Source organism: Lissotriton helveticus, chromosome 7 (genome assembly GCF_964261635.1).
Source record: "Lissotriton helveticus chromosome 7, aLisHel1.1, whole genome shotgun sequence".
NCBI lineage: Eukaryota > Metazoa > Chordata > Amphibia > Caudata > Salamandridae > Lissotriton > Lissotriton helveticus.
The window spans coordinates 458,313,659-458,337,362 of NC_136068.1; the positions used below are offsets into that span (position 1 = coordinate 458,313,659).

General features: G+C 44.2%; 1 protein-coding gene across 3 annotated transcripts in view; it reads right to left on the reverse strand.

Annotated features, from left to right (window-relative positions):
- The window catches only part of TAOK2 (TAO kinase 2), a 934,333-nt gene that overhangs the window by 326,890 nt on the left and 583,739 nt on the right, over positions 1-23,704 (reverse strand). For all 3 annotated transcript variants that reach the window (XM_078652408.1, XM_078652406.1, XM_078652407.1), the window contains exons 16-17: positions 21,478-21,606; positions 2,477-2,713 (exon numbers count right to left, since the gene is read on the reverse strand). In XM_078652408.1, coding sequence (XP_078508534.1) covers positions 2,477-2,713; positions 21,478-21,606 — 366 coding nt within the window. The remainder of the gene's footprint in view (positions 1-2,476; positions 2,714-21,477; positions 21,607-23,704) is intronic.

Below are 23,704 nucleotides of genomic sequence, written 5' to 3' on the forward strand. Positions count from 1 at the left end.
GGTACTCTCGTCAGCGTGCTGGTGTTTTGGCACGCCGACGCCCTCTTCGAAGATGTCGTCGGGGATCAAAGTTGACGAGCGAGCCATTGTTCTTCGAGCTCGTCGGTCCCGGATCGTCTTCTTGGAGCGGAAGGAGGCACAAGTGGAAAAGTCTTTGGCCTCGTGCTCCGGTGAGAGGCAAAGGTTGCAAACCTCATGTAGGTCGGTGTGGGGAAACTTCGACCCACATCGAGGACACTTCTTGAATTGCGTCCTTTCCATGAGCCAGAAAGTAAGGCCTAGGTAGGCCCGAAGGCCTTCGTCGACGACCAGAATCGAAGACTTCTAAGTGGTGAAGAATCGCGTCGTGTGAAGCGCGATCGAAACAATACCCTCGAACTGGGTGAGGATTGAGCGCCGAAGGAAAATCGGTTCCTAACCGGAGCGCATGAAAGACATCCGAGCCCAATAGCGGAAAAAAAACAATCTGGGAATGGAGCCGATGCCCATGCGCAATGTGGTCCAAAGGAAGAGTCACCTATCTCGTGACTTCCAAAGAACTTTTCAGGACAACAACAAACTGCAAACATCCGGGCCCAACACTAGGTGGCGATCTATGCACAGTGTGCAATCTGCAGCTCATATGCCTCGAACACAAAGTTTAAGTCTGACATCAGAATCTTGGTGACAGCACCTTTTGGATCTACTATTTTGTTTCATGACGCAGACTACTTGGCGTCACCCATTACCAGTGCTTTCTATCATTCTGTACTTTGGAAAAAAAAAATCCCTAAAAGATTTTAGTTGTCTCTTATTTTTTCACAAATGTCACTTAGGTTTAAAGGGGCCCCTTTTTCAATACAACATGTTATTTTGTTAATATAAAAAGGGCCACGCTGATTTATCACTGAAGATGCCATAAAGAAGGATGGGCCATGTCATCATGGCATACTCAATCATCCACAGCCATTCTAAAGAAGGGACAATTGACAAGCCGAATCCAACAATGGTGTAAAATTCGCTGGGGGAAAACACTACATGCAGGCTTCACTACAGACCAGAGGGTTGTGGGACACTACAAAGAACAGAGGATATAGAACCTATCCTCGTCAAACCTTGCCTGCTTGACTTCACCACTAGAGAGCAAGCATCACCTGGAGCAGAAAGAGGGACTTATTTGGATGGAGCTAATTAGCAAGGGGGCTCAACTTTACTGTTAAATCCCTCAATCGAAAGAGAAGCATGAGACTTTGGCTTCGAAAGACATTCAGGTAGGGCCCATCACTCATCCTCTCAATACAATGACCTCCAAACTAAAAAAAAAAAGACACTAGATACCAGAAGCCAATGAATGAATGGGAAAGTGCGCTCATACATCATCTTCCACTAGACCACCCTGTCTAAAAGAGCCAATGAAGTAAGTGAAGGTTTGGCCCCTGAGCAGGTTCGGTTCCAGAAACGTTCACTCGGCTAAACACCCATTATCTGTACCATCATTAGGCTCTGGATTATACATCCACTCTCTGGGTTAGATTGGACAAATTAATACCTCAGATATATCCAGGGGATAAGGGTATGTTTAACATTTTTATTTATCTTTATTGCGTCATTTTCTCCATGTCTATTATACAGCTTAAGCTGTGAATTTAAACTAAAACGGCTAGACCATTCAAAAAAGTGTTTAGAAATGGCTTTACCATGAATGGATATGGAACAGGACTGTGCTTCTTTATCCCTTTAAAAGAACAGACTACCAGTATTTTTCTGTGGGAGGTTAGAGTGCCGCCTCTGTTCTACGTGAATGGACAGTGGATATGTACAGATAGATGCTAAGTGACTAAGGCCTCCGTTCAGAGTAACCACCAAGATCAGACACTAATCACATAGGAGATCAAAAGAGAGACAACTGTAATCCCAAAGAAATACACACTGGTTCATTATCGGTAAATCTTGGTGGAAGATGATGGCATCGAATTGGGGATGTAAAAGCCTGTAACATTTGACACATTCATGCATAGGAAGCAAGTTGACAGTGATCAAGCTTGAATGCTGCACATCCAAGAGCAACACAGAGGCTGAATGTCTAATATTTATACAGTGAGTGAGTACTGTAGCAATATTCCAATACCAATTTAAAGTGGACATCACAGATAAGCATGCAAAATCACAGGTTTTCGTAAATAGCTTGCTTCTCTACCAAGTACAAGGCTGCTGACCACTTCTTATTAAATACTAGGAGCTGTGGAAAAGCACATGGAGTTGCTTGGAGTAATTCTTAGTGAGACACGAGTAGTGCATGGGTGTTATTAGGGGGTGTGACTTGGTGATCACAGAGCAGTACAAACACATAATCATAGGGTACAATGTTAACTGACAAAGTAATGCAAAAAGGCAATGATTTGTGTCTGAGAAAGGGCATCGTCAAACAGGTATGCTACTGTAATGCGGAATATCAAAGAGCAGTACAAAGTGGTTTGAGTTTTACATCTCTACTCACCTCCTTCTCGAAAATAGCCTGATGCTTCTTAGAGAGCTTGTCAGCCTCAGTACTGAAATTGCTCCGGTGAGCCTCCAGCTCTTTATCCAGTCGCAGCTGGTGTTCATCCAGCTCTGCCTTCAGCTTGTTCTCCAGTGCCATCAACTGCTTCTGATGCTGTCGTCGCATGCGCTTGTAGCCAGTCATCTGTTCCCGTAGAGCAGAGTCCTGCTCATGCTCCTGAATCTGACGAGTCACCTGAATAGGAGGAAGTAAAAATGGTCAAGAAAAGGGTGGGCTGCAAACAGTTTTCTTATAACATAATTTAGGAAGAAGACGTCATTGATGTAATGGCAAAATCTGTCTGTGCCATAGTTGTCCTTGTTATAACAATCAGTCAGACTTCACTGACTGGGAGGAAGCAATGGATAGGGAGATAGATAGCTAGAGAGAGAGATAGATAGACAGCTAGAGAGATAGATAGATAGATAGATAGATAGATAGATAGATAGAGAGAGAGAGAGATAGAAGAACAATGAGATATTGTAAGCACTCAGTTATGAGGTCGATCACAGTGTGCATCACAATTGCCCCACAGATAAGCGCTCCTGCACAATTCTTCAAGTCTAAATTGATATGTGCTACTCAAATGTAGCCACTCTTTCGTGGTCTGGTCAACAACTTGAACTCAAACACTTGTGTGGCATTAACTACTTTCAGAAAACTAGAATCCAAATGCTTCTTCACACCTATAAAATTGCTAAAACCGGGAGAAACACCCTGATAGATAAATGGCTTAAGCCAACCTGCAAAAAGTAAGACCATCACCAAACAACATGTTGAGCAATACCAAAATTCAACTAAGTTAGATAAATAATTAACTACATACACACATTAATGTCAATTAATAAACACGCACAATAGGGGGACATGGCAGGGGTCTAAATCCACATTGATGTAAAACTAAAGGACAAATGATTACAATACTGTAATCTGTGAAGATGTAAAACATTATGACAATTCGACTGAACTCGGAATGCAATTGTGGGATGAGAATTGGAATACAAGGTTAACACCGAAATAAATCTATAATACAATGCTATGGGGAAGGGGTATTCAGTTTAGCTTATCTCATGAAATATAGAATTCTAATGAACATGGCAATGTGTGTTTTTACATAGCAAGGTTATAAAAATAAAATTTTGTGAAAGAGTGGAGAAGTATGTTTATGTATAAATGCTAATAAAGAAATGTAACAAATACACACTGACATTTTGCGTGTTCTACCAGTTCACAATCCGGTTGAGTAACTATAGACTGTGGCAGCAATACATTTATGATTCAATCAATCAATCAATCAGTACACTTGTAAAGCGCGCTACTCACCCATGAGGGTCTCAAGGCGCTGCGGGGGGGGGTGCTTGAAGAGCCAGGTCTTGAGGTGTTTCCTGAATGTGAGGTGGTCCTGGGTCAGACGTAGGTGGGCGGGGAGGGAGTTTCATGTCTTGGCCACCAGGTAGGAGAATGACCTTCCTCCGGCGGTAGTTCTGTGGATCCGTGGGACGGTGGCGAGGGCGAGGACGGCGGAGCGGAGTTTGCGTGTTGGAGTGTAGAACGTGAGGCGGTTGTTATTCGGGGCCTGTGTCGTGGAGCGCTTTGTGGGTGAGGAGCATGAACGTGATCCTTTTGCCGACGGGGAGCCAGTGCAGGTCTCTCAGGTGGGCTGATATGTGACTGAGGCGGGGGATGTCGAGAATGAGTCGTGCGGATGCGTTCTGTATGCGTTGGAGTCTTTTCTGAAGTTTGATTGTGGTTCCTGCGTATAGGGCGTTCCCGTAGTCAAGTCGGCTGGCGACGAGGGCCTGGGTGACCGTCTTTCTAGTTTCGGTAGGGATCCACCCGAAGATCTTACGGAGCATGCGCAGGGTGTTGAAGCATGAAGATGAGATGGCATTGACTTGCTTGGTCATCGTGAGAGAGGAGTCCAGGATGAATCCCAGGTTGCGTGCGTGGTCAGTGGGTATCGGTGCGGTGCCTAGTTCTGTGGGCCACCAGGAGTCGTCCCAGGCAGATGGGGATGGTCAGAGGATGAGGACCTCCGTCTTGTCTGAGTTCAGTTTCAGACGGCTGAGTTTCATCCATTCCGCGACGTTTTTCATTCCTTCCTAGAGGGTTGAGTTTGGCGGTGGCTGGGTCTTTGGTGAGGGAGAGTATCAGCTGGGTGTCGTCGGCGTATGAGATGATGTTGGGGTTGTGTTTGCGTGCAATGGTGGCAAGGGGGCTCATGTAGATATTGAAGAGGGTTGGGCTGAGCGATGAGCCTTGGGGTACGCCGCAGATCCCCTCGGTGGCCACGGGGAGGGAGGCAGACTCGCTGGGTTGTCGGAGAGGAAATAGGTGATCCAGTCCAGGGCCTTGCCTTGGATCCTGGCGTTGTGGAGGCGGGTTATTAGGGTGCGATGGCAGACTGTATCAAAGGCGGCTGAGAGGTCTAGGAGAATGAGAGCGCCAGTGCCGGTACCTTTTTATCAGGGCCGGGTCTACACCGCCAACTTACATCCCTGCAGTCTGCACGTCATGTGTGTCAAAGTAAATTAACCATAATTGCCGGCTTACTGCATGCAGTCTTGTTCACACACAGTCTGAGCTGAGACAGTCTCCAGTCCTTCCGCGAAGAAGAAGAGTGTTGACGACATGCAGTGCTGCTGAGAGAGCGCAGCGAGCCCGATAAATAAATCCATATACATTTAAGATTTTCTTTCAGTTGAAGTGTTGCCGGCCGGTGGGTGGGCTGCATTTGGTTCTATGGGGGTGGGGGACTACGGCGGGCAGCGTTTGCTGGCATGCGTAAACTTTATCTTCGTATGGTGGACCACGCCCCGCACTGCAGTGGATTAGTGTAGCAGCAGCAAAGCAGTTAATAGCACGACGTCACGCAGGTGGGCCCTTTTTATTCAGCTGCGCAGCAGCCTGCAGGCCTCTTAATACAGGCAGTGCTGTGCCACCAGTCCAGCAGTAACCGACTGACGATCGCAGTAAGTTAGTTAGCATTAATTAAAAAAAATAATGCTCATGCTCGCTGCTTTTTCTTGCGTGGGGTGTCGCCATGATGTCAGGTCACCAGAACGAAGTCGGAGGCCTGGAGCCCCAGCCAGGCCCGAGCAATCATGCCACCAGTACTGCAGCATGCCACTCGCTCCAGGCAGGGTGGGGCACCATGTGCAATGCTAGGGCCCCCAGGGCAGTGTGTGATGATGTAACGTCACCTAAACCAACTCAGAGGCCTGCCGCCCTAGCCAAGCCTGAGCAATCATGCCACCACTGCTGCATGTCACTGTGACTGGCTCCAGGTAAGGGCGGGGAACTGTGTGCAATGCAAGGGCACTGGGCACCGTGTGCAATGCTAGGGTCCCCGGGGAAGCGTGGGATTACTTCTTGCCTTTTCAGCAACTACTTTGACAAGCACAATAACTATGTGCCTGCCGGACAGGAGAAAACAGGCAGGAATTCCTTTAGTCCAGCAGTAACCTACCGACGTCGACCGCAGTAAGTTAGTATTAATAAAAAAATGATACTCATTGTGCTTTTTCTTGCACGTGGTGTCGCCGTGATGTCAGGTCACCTGAACCGTGAGGTCAGTCGTTGATCCAAAATATGCTAATTTAGGACAGTTCTTTGGTAGCGGATGTCTGCAGTCTGCACCTGAACTTTTTGGGAATCATGATAGGACAACTATAGATCTGCAAATACAAAAGAATAATATCCGTGACTGTAGATCTCCCTTGCTCTTACTGACTGACCTAAAGATCCCACTGACTAGATCAATTTTCAGGCTTCTCCAAAATTCCCCAGAGGATGGGATTTCTCTTCAGCATTCCTTGTGTTGTAAACTGTCTGTGGCAAAGGCCGCACCCCATAAGAGTTCCCTAGGATATCCGAGGTATTGGGACAAGGAGCTCCTATAGTTTTCTACTCTGTCTTTTCTCCAGCCTTTATTGCAGTGTAAAATATGGACATAACATTAGTGATTTCAATGCTTAAAGTCCAGAAGGCTGCCATATTGATAAAACAACTGCCCGTATGCCATGCTGCTCGGGATTGAATTTGTGTGCCTCGGCTGAAGGTCAATGAAAGTAGACTGTGCAGAATGGGTCTGCCATTCAATATTCTTGAGAACTACTGTACTCAATGTTGAAAGCATAATACAACTTCCCTTCATTTCATAGAAAGGTAGAGAAATGTCATCTTCTATGAATTGCATGCATTAAACCGTGAAAGCTGGCATTTCTCTCCGGAATGCAGATTCTCCTAGTGTTAACGAAGGAAATATCCTAATGTAATTAAAGAACCAAAGTCAAGTATTATGCTGTACGAGTTGCTTGATTACTATATAGCAGCCAGCAATAACTAAAACTACATTCCCGGCGCATGCATCCAAGTCAAAGGCCTGCCGCCCCAGCCAGGCCCGAGCAATCATGCCACCGGTACTGCATGCCACTGGCTCCAGGCGGAGCGGGGCACCATGTTCATACTAGGGCGCCTGGGACAGCATTGCATTGCTTCAGCCCTTCTCAGCAATTACTTTGACGAGCACAATAACTATGTGCCCGCCGGATACGAGAAAGCAGGCAGGGGCAGGGCAGTGCTCCAAGTCTGCATAGGAAATCCTTTGGCCCGGTCTGAGAGCTGAGTAACCAGTGCGCCGATCGGGAGCACTGTGTAGGCAAAAATCAAAATGTGGATGACACAAAAAAACAAGCATTTGCAATGCAATAGGTCTCGCAGCATTAAAGTTTGAGTTATTGGCATTGTATATGACAATGTGTTGCATTACATTTTTAGCAAAATCTGTATTGGTGTATAAGTTGCAAACATCCAAGCCAAAACGAGATGACAGAAGTATGCAGAGCATTTGAATATACAGTGCTGTACGGCTACACACTACAAACTGATGTTTCCAAGGTAAGTAACATCTTCTCTCTCTTTCTTGTCCTTCCTCACTACAAAACAATCACCAACAGTAGGAGATCTAGAATGTTATTTTGTTTGATGATGTCAGCTTGGGCAATGAGACAGATTGGCTTCATTTTGTTGATAGTCCATTTAAACTTGATTCAGCACTCTGTTCTGAACCACTGTAATGGGGTGTGCGAGCTAGCTTTCTGCAGGCTTCCCTTCACCCAGCTGCATACTGACCTGTCAATCCTATTACCTGTCATGCTCCTGTTGTGATCAGGTAAAAGGCACAGCTTGTGTATGGTTTTATCAGGCCCTAAGCAGTACAATACTTACTGCAGGGTGAAAGACTCAAATTGTTGACAATAAGATAATATCTGGAGAAAACCAGCAAAAACAGACATGCTAGCATTATTGAAGATTAAATATTACATAATCGCTCAAAGACGTGATTAAAAGATTTACTTAAGTTTTTAAAAATTGTAAATTTGGCAGTAAAAATTCTTCTGAAATTGGTCATTGTTTCGACCATTTTCAGATCATTTTTGTAAATAGATGTGAAAATGGTTATTATATTCCGTGCTCCCGTTGGCCATCGTGCGCACGACCGTCAGCCGTCGCAGCCCCGCCCACCCTTTAGAACGCCCGCGGCGGAATTGCCACCGCGGTTAAAGCGTTAATAGTGACCAAAACAGTCATTTCTCATATACCAAAAATTGTTTTACATCAACCCCTCATCACTTTTCTCTTGGAGCAAATTGTATCCCTCCCATATCGGGAGTGGGGAGAGAAGGAAGGATAAACACCTAAGGTTATGCATTTTATCCTAACACTGACTCCAAAACTCTTTCATACGCTTGCCTCCCATGACTCGCCAACTTCATCCACTTTGAGAAAATACACACAGTAATTGGTCCACTTAAGCACTTATCATTTCCTAACATTTAGTTTGAATATTTCGGAAGCATGTGATTATACGTTAGAATGTCTTGTCAGGAAGGTAATCAGCAATGTACGTTCATGTCGAGCCAATTCAAACTGCAAATAAAAGCTATTTTTTTAGCAATTTGTTGAGTACTCAATGATGGGCTTCATGTAGGAACAAGCATTGACATCGCCAATAGGTCTTGCTTTTTGGATTTGTGAATGTACACCTATTGGCTTTGACAATGCTTTTCAGCATCAGCAAAAAGAACTCGCCAATAATTGCTGAAGCTGAACTACATCCGCAAACACAGCCGATAGGTCTTGCCAGTGCTTTCTGCTGATGCTGTTCATCACTGGCAAAAACAAAACAGTTATTGCAGAAGCTGAACTACATCCGCAAACAAAAAGAACGAGGGTGATGATGTGTGTGCATGCTTGAGCCGTGGCATTACCATGCCCAGCATCATGGCAGATGTGCATAATGTGACTTATGAACTATTTTGTTTGCTTTTCGAAAGTAGCAGCCCAACATCAAATCGCTGTCGGTAGGCCTCCAAAAAAGGGGGAAAACGTTTGTAATACTTACGCGACAGGGAGTGGTGGGTGAGCAACAGTGGAGTGAGGGGCAAACTAAATGTAACCAAGTGGAAAGAGAAACTGTGAACAAGGTGTATGGAGGAGGTCAGTTAAATAAAACAAAATTACAAAAAAAGTTGAGTTGTAGCAACGGACGAGCTTTCAACATGGAGAGCGCTGGGGAGAGGGAAGAGTGAGGAAACACTTGTACTTCCATAGAATGCTGAAGGCAAAAGAAAACAAGGAAGTCACTGTTACTCACGAGCCCAGCATTATTTTCTACGCAGCCTCACCGGAAGTCAGGCAAAGTCGCCTGTGACGGGGGCGGGGCTGCGTCCGGACCGGAAGAGAAGGCGGAGTGAAAGCGTCTCGCGACGCCAGAAGGAGAGCGGAGTCCCTCAGAATTGACCTGGTAAGTTGAAAAGGGCTGGGAGGGGGCTTGGTTCCCTCGTTGTGTGTGTGTGTGCTTGTGTGTGTATGCATGTGTGCGACGGCGGGGGAGAGGGGGGGGTGCACTCGTGTGTGCGCGCGCGCGTGTGTGTATGTGTGCGGGGGGTGTGTCTCTGTATGTATGTGTGTGGGCGCTTGTGTGTGTGTATGCGCGTGTGCATCCCAGGAGACAGCGCCTGGCCACAGCGCTCGTTCGCGTGCCAGTTTGAAACCGCCTCCAAGGCGATGCGCGCGGCCAGGATTGTCTCCTGGGAAGCACACACGCCGACAAAAGGTTCTCGGCGGAGACGCGCTTCCGCGCGGCTAGCCGAGACCTAAAAATGGATGAATTGGGCGGGGGCTCGCTGAAAGCCTGTATAACTATATTACACTGTTAGAAACAGTAAATGAATTTGCAGATGATGAGGTCAAAGTTCACAAAGGAGAGGCTAAGGTTGAGTTTAGCAAACAGAGGGAGGGAGCACCTTTTCACTGGCTCCCTTTCCAGTGTATTTCCTTTTTTTAGAAAATGCAAATGCCACCATGCGAAAAGGGGCTTGAGAAGCCTCCTGAGAAGATGCAGTGAAATGATTACATTCTTTCCCTGCTCATTTCACTTCTTAAAATACAGGACCAAACAACTGTTACCTGTAGCACTGTTTGCGTTTGGAGCTCTAGGATAGACAGGGTCAGCTGCATCACTTTCATTGTGCCTCTGACCTTCTATGTTCATGGATCTTTGTGGCAGAATGTAGGATTTTAAACTGCTTTGTTTTAAAATGCTTTGCACAGGGCAATATGTGTTAACAGTATTTTGCTACTGTTTTTGATTGACTACTTTTAAAGTACACAAAATTCAACCCAGTGAAAAAAGATATATGAATCAAATACACTAATTAAGTTTAGAAAAATGGCATTGTTTGAACAAAAATGTAATTTGCATGACTTTCCATGTGCCCTGCCAGCCCTGCATGCCCGACCTGCATTCCTGTGATCCTGGGTTTCTGACTTTTGTCATGATACACACTAATCCAATGTGTGTACATTTCCTGAGGAACAATCTTTTGATAATAGGTTCTGGACCCGGTTCTGAACCGGGAGGGGAGCACCAAGCGTACTGTCCCTATCGTGGGTTTATTGGTTTCATGCCTCGAGTACAGAAATGTCAGCGTACTATGGTTGGTGAATTACAGTGGCAGGTCTCTACTTGTGAGGCGTGAATACACACTTTGAAGCTCAGTCATGTGAAGTTCTGCTGCTCACGATGAAGCTGGAGTCCTGAACACAACATTCCATTCGTTGTGCATGTTTGTGTGTGTCTGTGGGTTGTTGTGTATGTGATGTGTTCAATATTATAGGATGCCATGCACGAGTGATACGGGCCCGCAACTAAGTTAGGGTAGCCGGAGAAGCGAGATGCACTTCTTGCACTCCCAATGTTATTTATGGCCCTGGAGCGCCCTCGCGTAGGTATATGTCAATGTCGCGCTCACGCTGTCCCGATGCCTTAGTATACACCTCTGCTCTAATAGACCGCACGTGCGTTCCCCTCAGTGAAAAATCAAAAAAACAGGCCAACCTGTAGGCACAACATTAACATAAAACAATGGCAGATGGGTAAGCACAAATATGAACAGTACGTGTAAGGATATGTTAACTTAAGAGACTCATGTCTTATCTGTGCTTTGCCGGGGCAAGAAAGAGGAGCATAGATGAGAGACAAGGACTATTTTGGCACATAATGTCTTCTGATTGGTTGAAGCTGTGTTCAACTTCAATTCCTGGTGGTTCATGGGAAAGATAGTTTTTTGTTAAATGTTGAAGCTGCTGTAGTGAAAATGAAGGGAGAAAGATGGGCATAATGATCCTCACCTCCAGTCCGGACATAAGATTGGCTGGGAGTTGTTATATGCTGGTTTACATACACAGACGTCAACTGATATATATTATATCAGCCCATGGCTAGTATTGGGAGCCCTCTTAGTCACTAAAATGCATGATGTGGAATTTGAAATTTCTTAGCAACCCTGAGATGATCAGACTGGTTCTGACACCTGGACAGAGTCAGACAAAGACATTACTCTAACTCCTCATGAGTAGTCCAGTGCTATACGGTAATGTCCCCTCATGACATCCTGGGAAAAGAAAGGCAAGAAAGCGGGAGACAATGACCCTGTGATCAGCAGTTAAGGAGTTGAGGAAAGGGAGTGAGGCAGTTGTGAATGAAATCATGAGTTTCATTGATCCCACATGCAAACGGGAAGAACAGAGTGCTGAACAGGTAATTTTGGCCTCTTTCGGCCTCAATCCTGAGGTGCTGAGGTGTATTCTACAGTAGTAGGAAGTATTCCTGCCTTTTATGAGGGGCCAGCCTGGCTTCTGGTAATGTCATCAAGTCCAATTCCTGGCCATTTGGCATCACTATATTAATTTCACAGTGATCTCTCTGCCTTGTGCATTTTCCCCTGTGGCACAATGGGCCTTCTCTCTGGTGTCAGGTCTGATAATTCTTGCATCCAGTGAAATCTGACCGCGAGGTGGTCGGAATTTATCGGAGGTGAAAATGATCTCCTATACTAGTATGCTGACATTTGCGGGAATATGCAAATGTTGGTGCTTGCTTAGTTAGTGCTCGAGCACCCACATGTCCCACAGTCCCAGTAAACACCGGACATTTTACTCTTGTGAACGCCAGCCAAATTTAAACAAAAGGTACTATCTTTATTGCACCTGGTAATGTAGGCTGTCAGGAAGGCAGACCACCAGTGCAGCAAGCAATTATTTATTTAACAGCAACTGACTGCTGCTAACTTGCTTCCCTCTTGTCAGAGGAATGACAGGAATCTATTAAAAGTCATATAATATTTTGAAATGGAAATGGAGTGCCAGCATCAATCACTATTGTTACAAAAAGGCTATCTGTAGCCAGCCAACATACTCTCAAAGATGGTGTCTTGATTTTGTTGTAGTGAGAGGAAACTGGTGTACCAATGTGTGGGGATGAAGTAGATATCTGACCCTGGGCACTGTCCCATCTTCAATCTTCAACAGAATGGGACCTTTACACTGTCAGAGATTGAACTATGGAGTTCCATTTAAATCACATCTTCCATTTTTACCTGATCAACACTCTTACAACTTATTTGTATCTTTGAACTCATGCCACACAATTAGACTCTGTTAAAATGGCATACCTCAGTGTTGTCTTTTCCCCAAATCGGCACATAGAGCACTGGAATGTTTCACATGTCCCTTTTCAATGCATTAGTCATTTTGGCAAATGTATTCCAAAATTGTGCTTTAAATTCACTTTTGATTTAATCTTTTTCAAAATGTTCACAGGGCAGGGGAACGTCCTATCAAGTCCTTACTTGAGGAAAGGCTCCCTTGCTAAAATTCAGATCAGGTATTACATCTGACTTTCAGCAATGCCAGTTGAGGATGTGGGTGGAGCCAATAGAACATGGGTGGGGCCAGTAGATGAAGTGGGTGGAGCCAGGAAAGAAGTGGGTGTAGCCTCGGGGGGGAAAAAGTGAGCACCTGGACTTCATATTTTACAAATTAAGCACTGGAGAGCGGTGGTTTCTCCGTTGTCGAGTAGGGTGCGGATGTCGTCGGTGGCTGCGATGAGGGCGGTGTCGGTGCTGTGGTTGGCGAGAAATCCGGACTGGGATGGGTCGAGGGACCCATGGACTTCGAGGAATGCGGTCAGCTGCTTTTTGACGATCTTCTCGATCACTTTCGCCGGGAAGGGTAGAAGAGAGATGGGGCGGAAGTTTTTGAGGTCTTTGGGGGTACGCTGTGCGTTTCTTCAGTAGGACGTTGATCTCCGCGTGCTTCCAGCTCTCTGGGAAGGTGGCGGACGCGAGGGAGTTGTTTATGACGTTCCGTAGGTGGGGAGCGATGATGGTGTCGTCTTTGTTTGAGATGTGGTGAGGGCATGGGTCGGAAGGAGAGCCGGAGTGGATGGTGTTCATAGCGTGGGCGGTGTCTTCGGTGCTGATGGGAGTTCAAGCGCTGAGGGTGGTTGTAGGGGGCGTTGGTTCGGTGGCTGGGGGCAGAGTCTGGGCGCCGAAGCTGTTGTGTATGTCGGCGATCTTGCGGTGCAAGATCGTGGCGAGGGAGTTGTAGAGGTCTTGTCGCGGTGTGATGTCGTTGCGCTTGGTGTTGGGATTGGAGAGCTCTTTTACGATGCTGAAGAGTTCCTTGCTGTTGTGTGTGTTGTTGTCCAGCCGTACTTTGAAAGATGTCTTTTTGGTGGTACGGATCAACTGGTAGTGTTTGCGGGTGGCGTTCTAGAGGGCCGTCATCTTTTCTGTCTGTTCGCGGCGCCAGGTTTTCTTGAGGGATCTGCAGGATTTCTTTGATTCTTTGAGGTCGTTGGTGAACCATGTTGTTTTCCTGTTGCCTGGCTTGCCTGGAGGGTTCTTCAGTGGTGCAAGGACATCGGCGCAGTTGACTATCCACTGAGTGAGGTTGCGGGCTGTGACGTCGGTGTCAGTGGTGGTGATGGGTGGGTTCTGGCTAAGTGATGTGGTTAGCTGGTCTGCGGTGATTTTGTTCCAGCATCTACAGGGGATCTGTTGCGGGCGGTGGTGGGATGTGGTCTTCTTGAAGGTGAAGTGGATGCAGCTGTGGTCAGTCCAGTGTAGTCCGGTGGAGTGGCTGAAGGCAACGTGGCTCCTGGCAGAGAAGATGGGGTCGAGCGTGTGGCCGGCGTAGTGGGTGGGGGTGTTCACCAATTGCTTGAGTCCGAGGTTGTCGAGGTTGTCGAGCAGGGTGGTGTGGGTGTTGTCTTTGTTGTTCTCCAGGTGGAAGTTCAGGTCCCCTAGGAGGATGTAGTCTGATGAGGCGAGGGCGTGTGGGCTGATAAAGTCGGCGATGGCTTCACTGAATTGTGTGCGTGGGCCCGGCGGTCTGTAGATGAGGGTTCCTCTGAGGGTGGTCTTGGGGTCGGTGTAGATCTGGAAGTGTAGGTGTTCGGCGGTGGTGAGGGCATCTTCGGAGTTGGTCGTGACGTTGATGGTGTTCCTGTAGATGATGGTGATTCCTCCTCCGGTTTGGTGGACGTGGTCCTTTTCGGGTGATCTTGTAGCCGTCCGGGATGACTATGGCGATGTCGGGGGCAGAGGAGGTGTTCATCCAGGTTTTTGTGAGGAAGGCGATGTCTGGTGCTGTTGTGTCGAGGAGGTCCCAGAGTTCTTGTGAGTGTGTAGTCTAAGTATGTAAATGTGAGTGATCGGTTCTACAATTATAAGCGTAATCATGTGAATACACTGGAGTATGGGAAATTATATTGACTGTTTTATGTTTTCTTACTAAATTACAAGGAGATTGAATAAAGGCTACGTGGTATTGCAAGTGCTTGACATTAAAAAAGTGCAGGTTTTAAATCTTGAATCTCTCCATTACACAGATCGTAAAGACCAGTCTAATTTCACCAATGGCTTTTGTATGCATTCAGTGAGAAAATGCTCAACCTCAGCACCAGTATAACCCGCCTAACTCCATGATCCAGTGTAAATGAAAGTTACTCTTGGGGACGCATATACTCTATTGTATCTTAAAAAAGATGTGCTCAGCATCAATTTCTTATAGTGATTTCTGTCGCCAGGGTACATGAATCTTGGAATTGGATTTTTTTAAATGCATAGGTTGCCTGGGAGTCCATGATTGATAGCATTCCAATCTTGCAATTCAGATTTCTAAAACTAAGCTAGGATTTCTGAAAATCTAAAATTTAGTTTTTCTTGAGCATTGCTAAAGTTTCCTGCTTTAATAAACCTTTACGAGTGCCTTTTGTCATATGCAATAGACTGGGAACATACTATATTTGCCATTGCAACAGCAAAAGATGCCAACTAGGTGTGTGTGTGTGTATATATATATCACATTATCTTTTATGAAATACCATTTTTCTCTCCATTGTATAGGCGTCATTGCTTCAAAGCAACTTCCTAATGAACTATAACATTTAACACCGCTAACTGGCAGGTCTAGAGCTAGACATAAGACCAGAGGGCAAAAGATGCAAGGGGCATTTAACAGCTTGGCCGTCATATTTTTTTCAAATTAATTTCTGAAGACTGTTTCGTTGTAACCCAATGCTGCGAGCTTAAAAAAAAAAAAAGTCTAATTTTCATTATATGGCAAATATTCTCTTTTATCAGTGAGGTCTGGATCTTACTGATGTTAATTTAATACACATTGTTGTTCTGCCTACAATGCCTAACCCCAGACTAATTGCCAACTCCAAGTTGATTCATTTAATTAAATTGCTTTCAATGTTTTCAGCTACGTGTGGAACCAGATTAAGTTCATACAGAGAGTCTGGGCCCAGCACCATTTAAAATTGGGTCAAATAATTCTTTGAGATTAAAGAAGACTGGCTTAAAGATTTTGCATTATTTTATGTAGCAATCAGACTTACTTATTCAAGGTAGAAAACTCATGAGGCAAACTATTGCTATTTCAGTTGTGACTAACGCCTGAATTGCTTGCGCTGTCCGACCGGATGGCTCAAGCACCCAAGGCAACCCATTGGTAAGACTATTTCACTTACACCCTACTAAGAATGGCCATTAATATGCCAAGAAAACTCAACTTCAACCTAACTTCCTACAAGATACAGTAGACAGAACTCTGCACAAGAACCCTTCAAAGCACAGAAACGCCATGTAGTGGGGAATCATCATGCTCATAATTTCAGGTTCAACTAAAATACCAACACACAATAACATCCGTTAGACAGTTCATACTTTGAACGATGAAAATACATACCATGTCATTTGGTATGAACTTGCTCACAACAGTAGTTAACACAAACAAAACATACAATTGCAATATATTAAACAGAACACCCTATACACATCCAACACAGCACAGTCTTGGTGTACAATTACTGCACTCACAACAGCGCTTACTATACCTGCTAATTCACAACCCAAACAATCAACAAACCCAACGACCAAAGCTGTAACAGGTCAGAAGATGATCAAGGCTCCCCACCACCACAACTAACTCCATTTATTGTTCTTCTTTGATGGTGGGCAATGGACAAACCAGTTATTCCAATCATTAACTTCTGGTCACACCATTAAACCCAATAATCAACTGATCTATTAATTATTCAAATAAACCTTTATCAAAGATCATCTTCTCTGATCCATACAGACTTGTTGAAATCTGGTTTAAAATGTACCAGATCCTTATAGATCCACAAGACCATACTGACAGCACATTGAACGTTACACAAATGTGCCTAACATACCAAATACTTTTAATTACACTGAAGCTGAATTCTCACTTTGGAAGGTTTTTCAGATTATAGAAGAAATTACTATATGGGTTAATGAACAAGTTACTTACCTTCGGTAACGCCTTATCTGGTAGAGACATAGTCTAGCTGCAGATTCCTTACATTACAACTCTCCCCAGGTGCCTGACTGGATCAGGAAATGTTTTCAGCAGTACAGCTGTGCGTCGGTAGAAGGTGTTGTGCGACCCCGTACGGACATCATACACATATGCGATGTCACAAGAGTACATATAAGACCCTCTCTGAAGCGAAAAAGGTCAGTTTCTTCCGTGACTATTTACCACTCCAAAAACTCAGAATCGACATAGAACCTTGGCCATGTAAACAGTGTACCATAAAAGATAAAAATCTCTTTTAATTAACAATAACAAAGTCGAAAAATATGGTGTGCAAATACCAAGAAAGGGGTATTTTAGGCAATATGGAAACAGTTTGCAGAATGGGGAAGGCAGGTGGGTCGTAAGGAATCTGCAGCTAGACCATGTCTCTACTAAATAAGACATTACTGATCGTACTAAAAATCCCTGACTAGAGAAAACCGGTCTATAATAAGACAGACGAGACCAGTCGCTCTTATGAAGGTAGGTGAGCAACAGTATAGACTTCACCCTAGGAACTGTGGCAAAAATACCAGGCAAGTAAATTGATAAAAGCGGAGAAAAACATGGGAACAGAGAAACCCATGGCAGGGAAACAGAAATGTGTCCATAGACAATATTCAGTATAAATACAATACTAGGTCGCTCCCAAGGTGGGACATGACCCATGGTTGGCTGTGACTTGGAAAGTCAAAGAGATTGGTACTTGAAATCATTATGTTGGTCAAACATACTCCGCAACACACGGAGAAAACGGGCCCAAGAACTGAACCCATAGGCAGCTGAGGTTCAGTGGGCCAGAGGCACTAGCGAATGCATTAGAGGCAAATGTGTCCTAGAGATACTGAGAAACGAATCTTAGAATAGATCCACAGGGGAAAAGCATAGATTAATGCAACAATCGAAAAGATCGTGAAGGCAAGAACAAGTATTGACAAGCCAAACACGTGTTAAGAAAAAAGTTCCAGAGACAGAAAGACACCGATGGGATCACTAAACGCGTAGAACCCATAGTGCAGAAAGAAGAGCAAGTGAACACATAACGACTACGTCCACATAGACCCAGACTATACTTAAGTTCTGTTCGCGAAATGTATAACAAATAAAATGTAGATATAACGACGATATACACAATATCTATGCACAGATTTAACACACACACAGCTATATATATATATATATATATATATATATATATATATATATATATATATTCACTGAAAAAAACATAGGTTTCAAGAGGGGAAAAGTTGTTAGATATATATATACACATACATACGCACACACACACACACCCATATATATGTACACATACACACAAGGACTACATACAAGGACAACCTAGATGCATATAAATATATCAATGATAGCAGAAGTTATAACCTCACTGAAGCAGAGAAACATAGTGGTATCGGCTGAGTAATCAGCAACATAGTACTAACCATAACAAGCATTTACAATGCAATGGTCTCGGCAATATTATAGGTAGAGCTATTTGTATTTTTTTTTTTATTAACCCTAAATAAATGGCATTGTAATTTCTGTTGGCATTAGCGTAATATTTTGGATATGTGTTACTTATTGCATTAGCAGAGAGAGAGTGAGTTAGTGAGATATAGAGAGAGAGTGAAGTAGTGAGAGAGAGTGAAGTAGTGAGAGAGTGAGTTAGTGAGAGAGAGTGAGGTAGTGAGATAGAGTGAGTGAGGTATTGAAACAGTGATGTAGTGAGGGAGAGGGACGTTGTGAAGTAGTTAGATGTAAGCAGAGAGTGATGTTGTGATGTAGTGAGAGAGGTAGTGAAAGAGTGAAAGTGAGTTAGTGAGATAGAAAGAGTGAGGTAGAGAGTGAGTGATGTAGTGAGTTAGAGAGAGTAAAGTTGTGATGTTGTGAGATAGAGAGTGAGGTAGTGAGAGTGACGTAGTAATGTTTTTAGAGAGAGAAGTTGTGAGATAGTGAAGTAGTGATATAGATAGAGGGGAGTAGTGATGTATAGAGAGTTATGTAGCGAGAGAGAGTGATGTAGATAGAGAGTGAGAGAGTGTGAGGTAGTGAAAGAGTGAGTTAGTGAGGGAGAGGGATTTTGTGATGTAGTGAGATAGAGAGTGATGTAGTGAGTTGGAGAGAAAGAGTGAAGTTGTGATGTAGTGAGATGGAGAGTGATTTAGCGAGAGAGTGAGGTAGTGATATTTTGAGGGAGTGAGTTGTGTTATAGTGAGGTAGTGAGAGTGATATAGAAATAGATAGTGATGTTTGGGAGAGAGTTATGGAGAGAGAGAGTGAGTTAGTGTTATAGATATATTTTGAGTAGTGATGTTTTTTTTTGTGAGAGAGTCTGGGTTTTGACGGTGCAATTGATAAAATAGACCTATTGCTAACAATATGCATAAAGTGTTCGCTAGATACGTCCCTTCAACCAACGCCTTTTGACCATACTCTTTCTGCCATTGGTTTGAGACTTAGTCAACTGTCTCTGGACGCAGTCCAGATAATTATTCTTCCTCGCCCTAAGATATTGAATATATCAGACAGTCTGCCTCCTCTCAAGTGCTTGCACTGAACGAGTGTAAACTTAACTCTGTAGACCTGAGTCTGCTCCTGCTGGCTCCATCCCGTGTCTCATGCTGCAATGCATGTTAGAATAATAAACCAAGACCTATCGACTTCCATCTAAAAATTGTATAGTGAGCAAAGAAACATAATATATTTGACCTACTGCCAGTGCTTGTTTCATACAGAAAATACTAATGTTCGACGTGTTGTCAAGCGCTTTCTATTTTGGAAGGGAAAACGGCGGCAGTTGCTTTCTACTTTTGTCAAGTGGAGACAGTAGTCGACAACTTTTCCAGAGACATTACTGCACATACTTGATACTAAGAGAGACATGGAAAAAAATGACGGCCTACCTAAAGAGCGCATACAGATGAGCCAGAGAGTATTAATAAAGGCTCGGGTAGGATTGTGCGGCTTGCGGGCCCCCAGTCCCGCCGCAAGAAGCCCCAGCGGCAGTGGCACTTACCAGCTCCAGCAGTCCAGGAACGTGTGGTGTCCCCCGACCAGCCCTCCAGTCACGAAAGGCCGCAGCAACGAAGGAGCAGAGAAACCGGGCCTCTCCAGCGGCGGGACCCGGACCCGAAATGAGGGTCATGCGGCAAAGCACGAAAGGCTGCAGCAACGAAGGAGCAGAGAAACCGGGCCTCTCCAGCGGCGGGACCCGGACTCGAAATGAGGGTCATGCGGCAAAGCACAGCTCCGCCTCGGCCCAGGTGGCTGAGAGTAACATCAACTGGTGCCCCGGGGCGAGCAGCAGCAAAATGGCGGCCTCAAGCTTCCGGAATTTTTCGAATTCAGGGGCGTGTTTTGCTGACCTGAGTGACGGACGACGTCACGAGCTAAAGAACAGCAAAACTTACGCCCCCGAATCCGAAAAAGACGGGGCTAAATTGGAGTGATGCATCTCTCCTCCAATGGCTGGCCTCCGTTTAGGAAGCCAGCCAATGGAGGAGAGACAGGGCAGGGAGGCGGGATCCAAAGCGCTACTAGAGAACATTAATTCTCCGACCCCAGACTGCGCAAGCGCAGCCTTTAGGTCCGAGACCTAAAAAGGTGATAGAGAGAAAACCAAGATGATATCTAGGTCCAGAAGCGGGCCAAGGTGAGAGAGGTTAACCCATAGAGGCCTAGAAAAAGGGTATTGAGGAAAATCCGACAGAGCAGAAGCTGACTGAAGATCGGAAAAAAGTAAAACACAGTCTCATGAGGAATAAATCACCACAAGAAGAACAGGTTAAAATGTAACTATGCGATGAAAGCCAAGCAACAGAAGAGATGCACGCTAAAGAAGAACAATTGTTGGTCAGAGGAAGAAATGTCCTACAGGAAACGGGGGAGCGGGGAGACATCCTAATTAGCAAGGTATATGTGCAACACTCTGAGGTACAGTACATTTAAGGGTGGCACAATATGTGCTGCAGCCCTTAGTGGCCTCCCCTGGTCACAGTGTCCTTGGTACCCATGGCACCTTTTACAATAGACTTACATGTGGCCACACAGCATTTCCTCACAATCATCATAGGAGAGGGATAGAAATAAGATATTCGAAAATGGGAAGAGGTTATCTACAGGGGGCTTAGCACCTTACAAGATATTAAGCCGAGATTATAAACCTGCAATTGTTATTCCTACGGAATTGTGCAGTATTTTGTTTTGCTCTTAAATTAAAGGCCTTTAAAAACTGTTTCTAAAGTTGCAGTGGCCTGGACAATACATTATCGGGTCTGTTAGATGAAAACTAAGTTATATGCTCTTGCCCCCCAAGCCACTTCCTGATAAGACATCTCACACTCATTATTCAGACTGTCAAGTGCATTAAGGCATATACTTGCCCCGGTTTGAAGAACCCTATTTGGGACATTAGTGGAAAACTATCTCATTCACCATATGGTAGAACCAAGAAGCCCCTGTCTGCCCTGAAACCTGAAACCCCGTGAATGGTGTCTGGCACCCTTTGAAACATGTTCCACTCAGTGGACGGATCTTTCGCAGGTAACAAACTAAATCATCTGTATTAAAAAGAGGACTACAAAAACCTACATAGATACCTTTAACCTATTATTCCAAAAGGGAAAAACAGACTGAGTTGTTTATAACAGCACCAAACGTCTTATCAAGTAGACCGCTTGTTTTAATGTAGTTAGCACAGATTCTTTCTGGATACTTACTAGAGAAGCAGTGCGGATTGTTGCAAAGTGGTCCCTGTTACGACAGTAGGCTCTCCGTCTGGCTGCAGTTGACGACTGCTGAGGTTCCACCTCAGGCTGGTAAGGGTCATCATAGAGATTGTCATGCTCCTGAAAAGGGAGAGCGAGAAAACAGACATAAGACATTTGAGCACCATTGTGCCATGAATAATAGGGAAGGCAGAAGGAAAGAGGTACAGGGAATGTGAGAATTGAAATGGAGCCTTCTGCATAATTTCTACATGCATTACTTTAATTCCCTAAATCCAAAGTAAACCACCCCCAAGAATCAGTATGCAGTACCCTCTGCCTGAGGAAACTCACTTAGCGAAGGGTATATTGGGAAATAAGGACATTTCTGCAAATGGTATTGCATTTGTATTTACATTAAACATTAATGTTAGCAGCAAACAGTGAAGATCAAAGGGAAATTAAATGACACAACCACATCAGTTATCAAGGCTGCTTGTCACATCTGGAGATGAAGCACAGGTTTTCCCTAGTTTCAGTATTGCAGACAATCACAAAATACCACTGGAGGACTCAAACTAACAACAGAGAATATCCCAACAGACCAATTCTCAAACGGAATCTAGCTATAGCTACTTCAGACAGACCAAACTTCTACATTCTAGCAGTGGTTCCCAAACTTTTGAGAACCACCACCAGCCAATTTTTAGAACGAAAAACTTTTGCAACCTATTTAGCTGTAATTGACTGGAGACCGGCATTTTTTAAATGTAATTAAAGCATAGCGTGGCAGTGCACTGTCATTTACAGACAGTACATTTTCCATTGAAATGGCTCCTAAGCTCCGACAGACATACAGTTTCACTGATAAAACTTTACTGCACACGTGTGGAAATCGGATTTCAGTGAATATTCATCATTTGTGTACAACCAGGTGAAGTTTCTTCATTTGATCCTATTAAAATATTTGTTTCCATCACTCTTCAAAGCTACAAACAAAATGTTCTTGGTTTTTGCTTTCCTAGCTGCTAAAAGTGTACAATTAATTTACAGGTATTTACATTTTTTGTGTTGCAAAAATAATTAAATCTTAGACCCTTTCCTTTCACACAGTTGTACTCCATCACGACTGCCACATAATTCACTTTGCTTTTCTTTTTCGGACTACAAAGTGAGAGGAGTTTGTAAACACGAATCCGAATAGTAAAAATGCAGCAGTTTGTCAGAAAACATAGCCTGACATTTGACCTCTATCTTTGAAGTGCAGTAAATGTGACAAGACAAACACATAATTAAAAGGCATCTTTATTTAGTAGTTGAACATTAACAACCCACCAAAAATCGGCTCACCACAGTTTGGGAAACACTGTTATAGTAGTCTTTTTAGCAAGAGATAAGGGGAAATTAAATGTGTTTAAGGATTAAAACACTGAATTTATCTAATCAAGTAGTAAGCGCAGAAATATAAGGTTAAAAAAAACTTGTAAGAAACATTAAACTTGACAGTGATCCATACGCAACCCTGTTCTCAAATTAATATAGTGCACGCAACTTATAAAAGTGACTCCCAATCTTCTTTGGACATGATCCATGAGGCCGAATAATTAGCCCAGTCAATTGATCAAAGTAATAAAATATATTCGGCACAGAAATAAAAGAAAGAAAAAACTTAATGGAGTACAGCAACAAGATCCTGATTCGCTTACACGCTTCCATTTTTCCACGTTTGTCCTTTTGTGCTTGGTTATGCCTAGGTGGCAACTAGAGTGGTACTGAGGAGAAAAGAGAACTAATGACTAGAAGCACAAAGGTCTTCCTCCAGTCCTACATCAAATACGTTTAAATCTAGAAATAAGAGCAAAGTGTAAAGCATTTAACTAGTGGGGAAGGGAGGTAGCTAAAACCTGTAGCCACAGTTAAGTCTTTTAACATACAATGGTCAAGTTTAGTATTTGTTCTGCATGCAACTTCCAGATAAATGATTTTATAGAGCACATGTTCTGAGAGTGGCTGCCTGGAAGTAAAGGTCAAAATACCGAAAAATGACCAAATTGTCGAACTTACATACACAGATGTATTCAGAGTTGGGAGGGGCTTTTTGCTAATACTCCAAGATGGGGGCGATGGAGACCTTTCATGCGATACTGCAGCAATTTGTGGTTACTGGACACAATATTGAATAGTGTTGTTTACCACTGGTGTCCCAGAGCCAGAACATGGGCCCCCTTCAACTGGATAC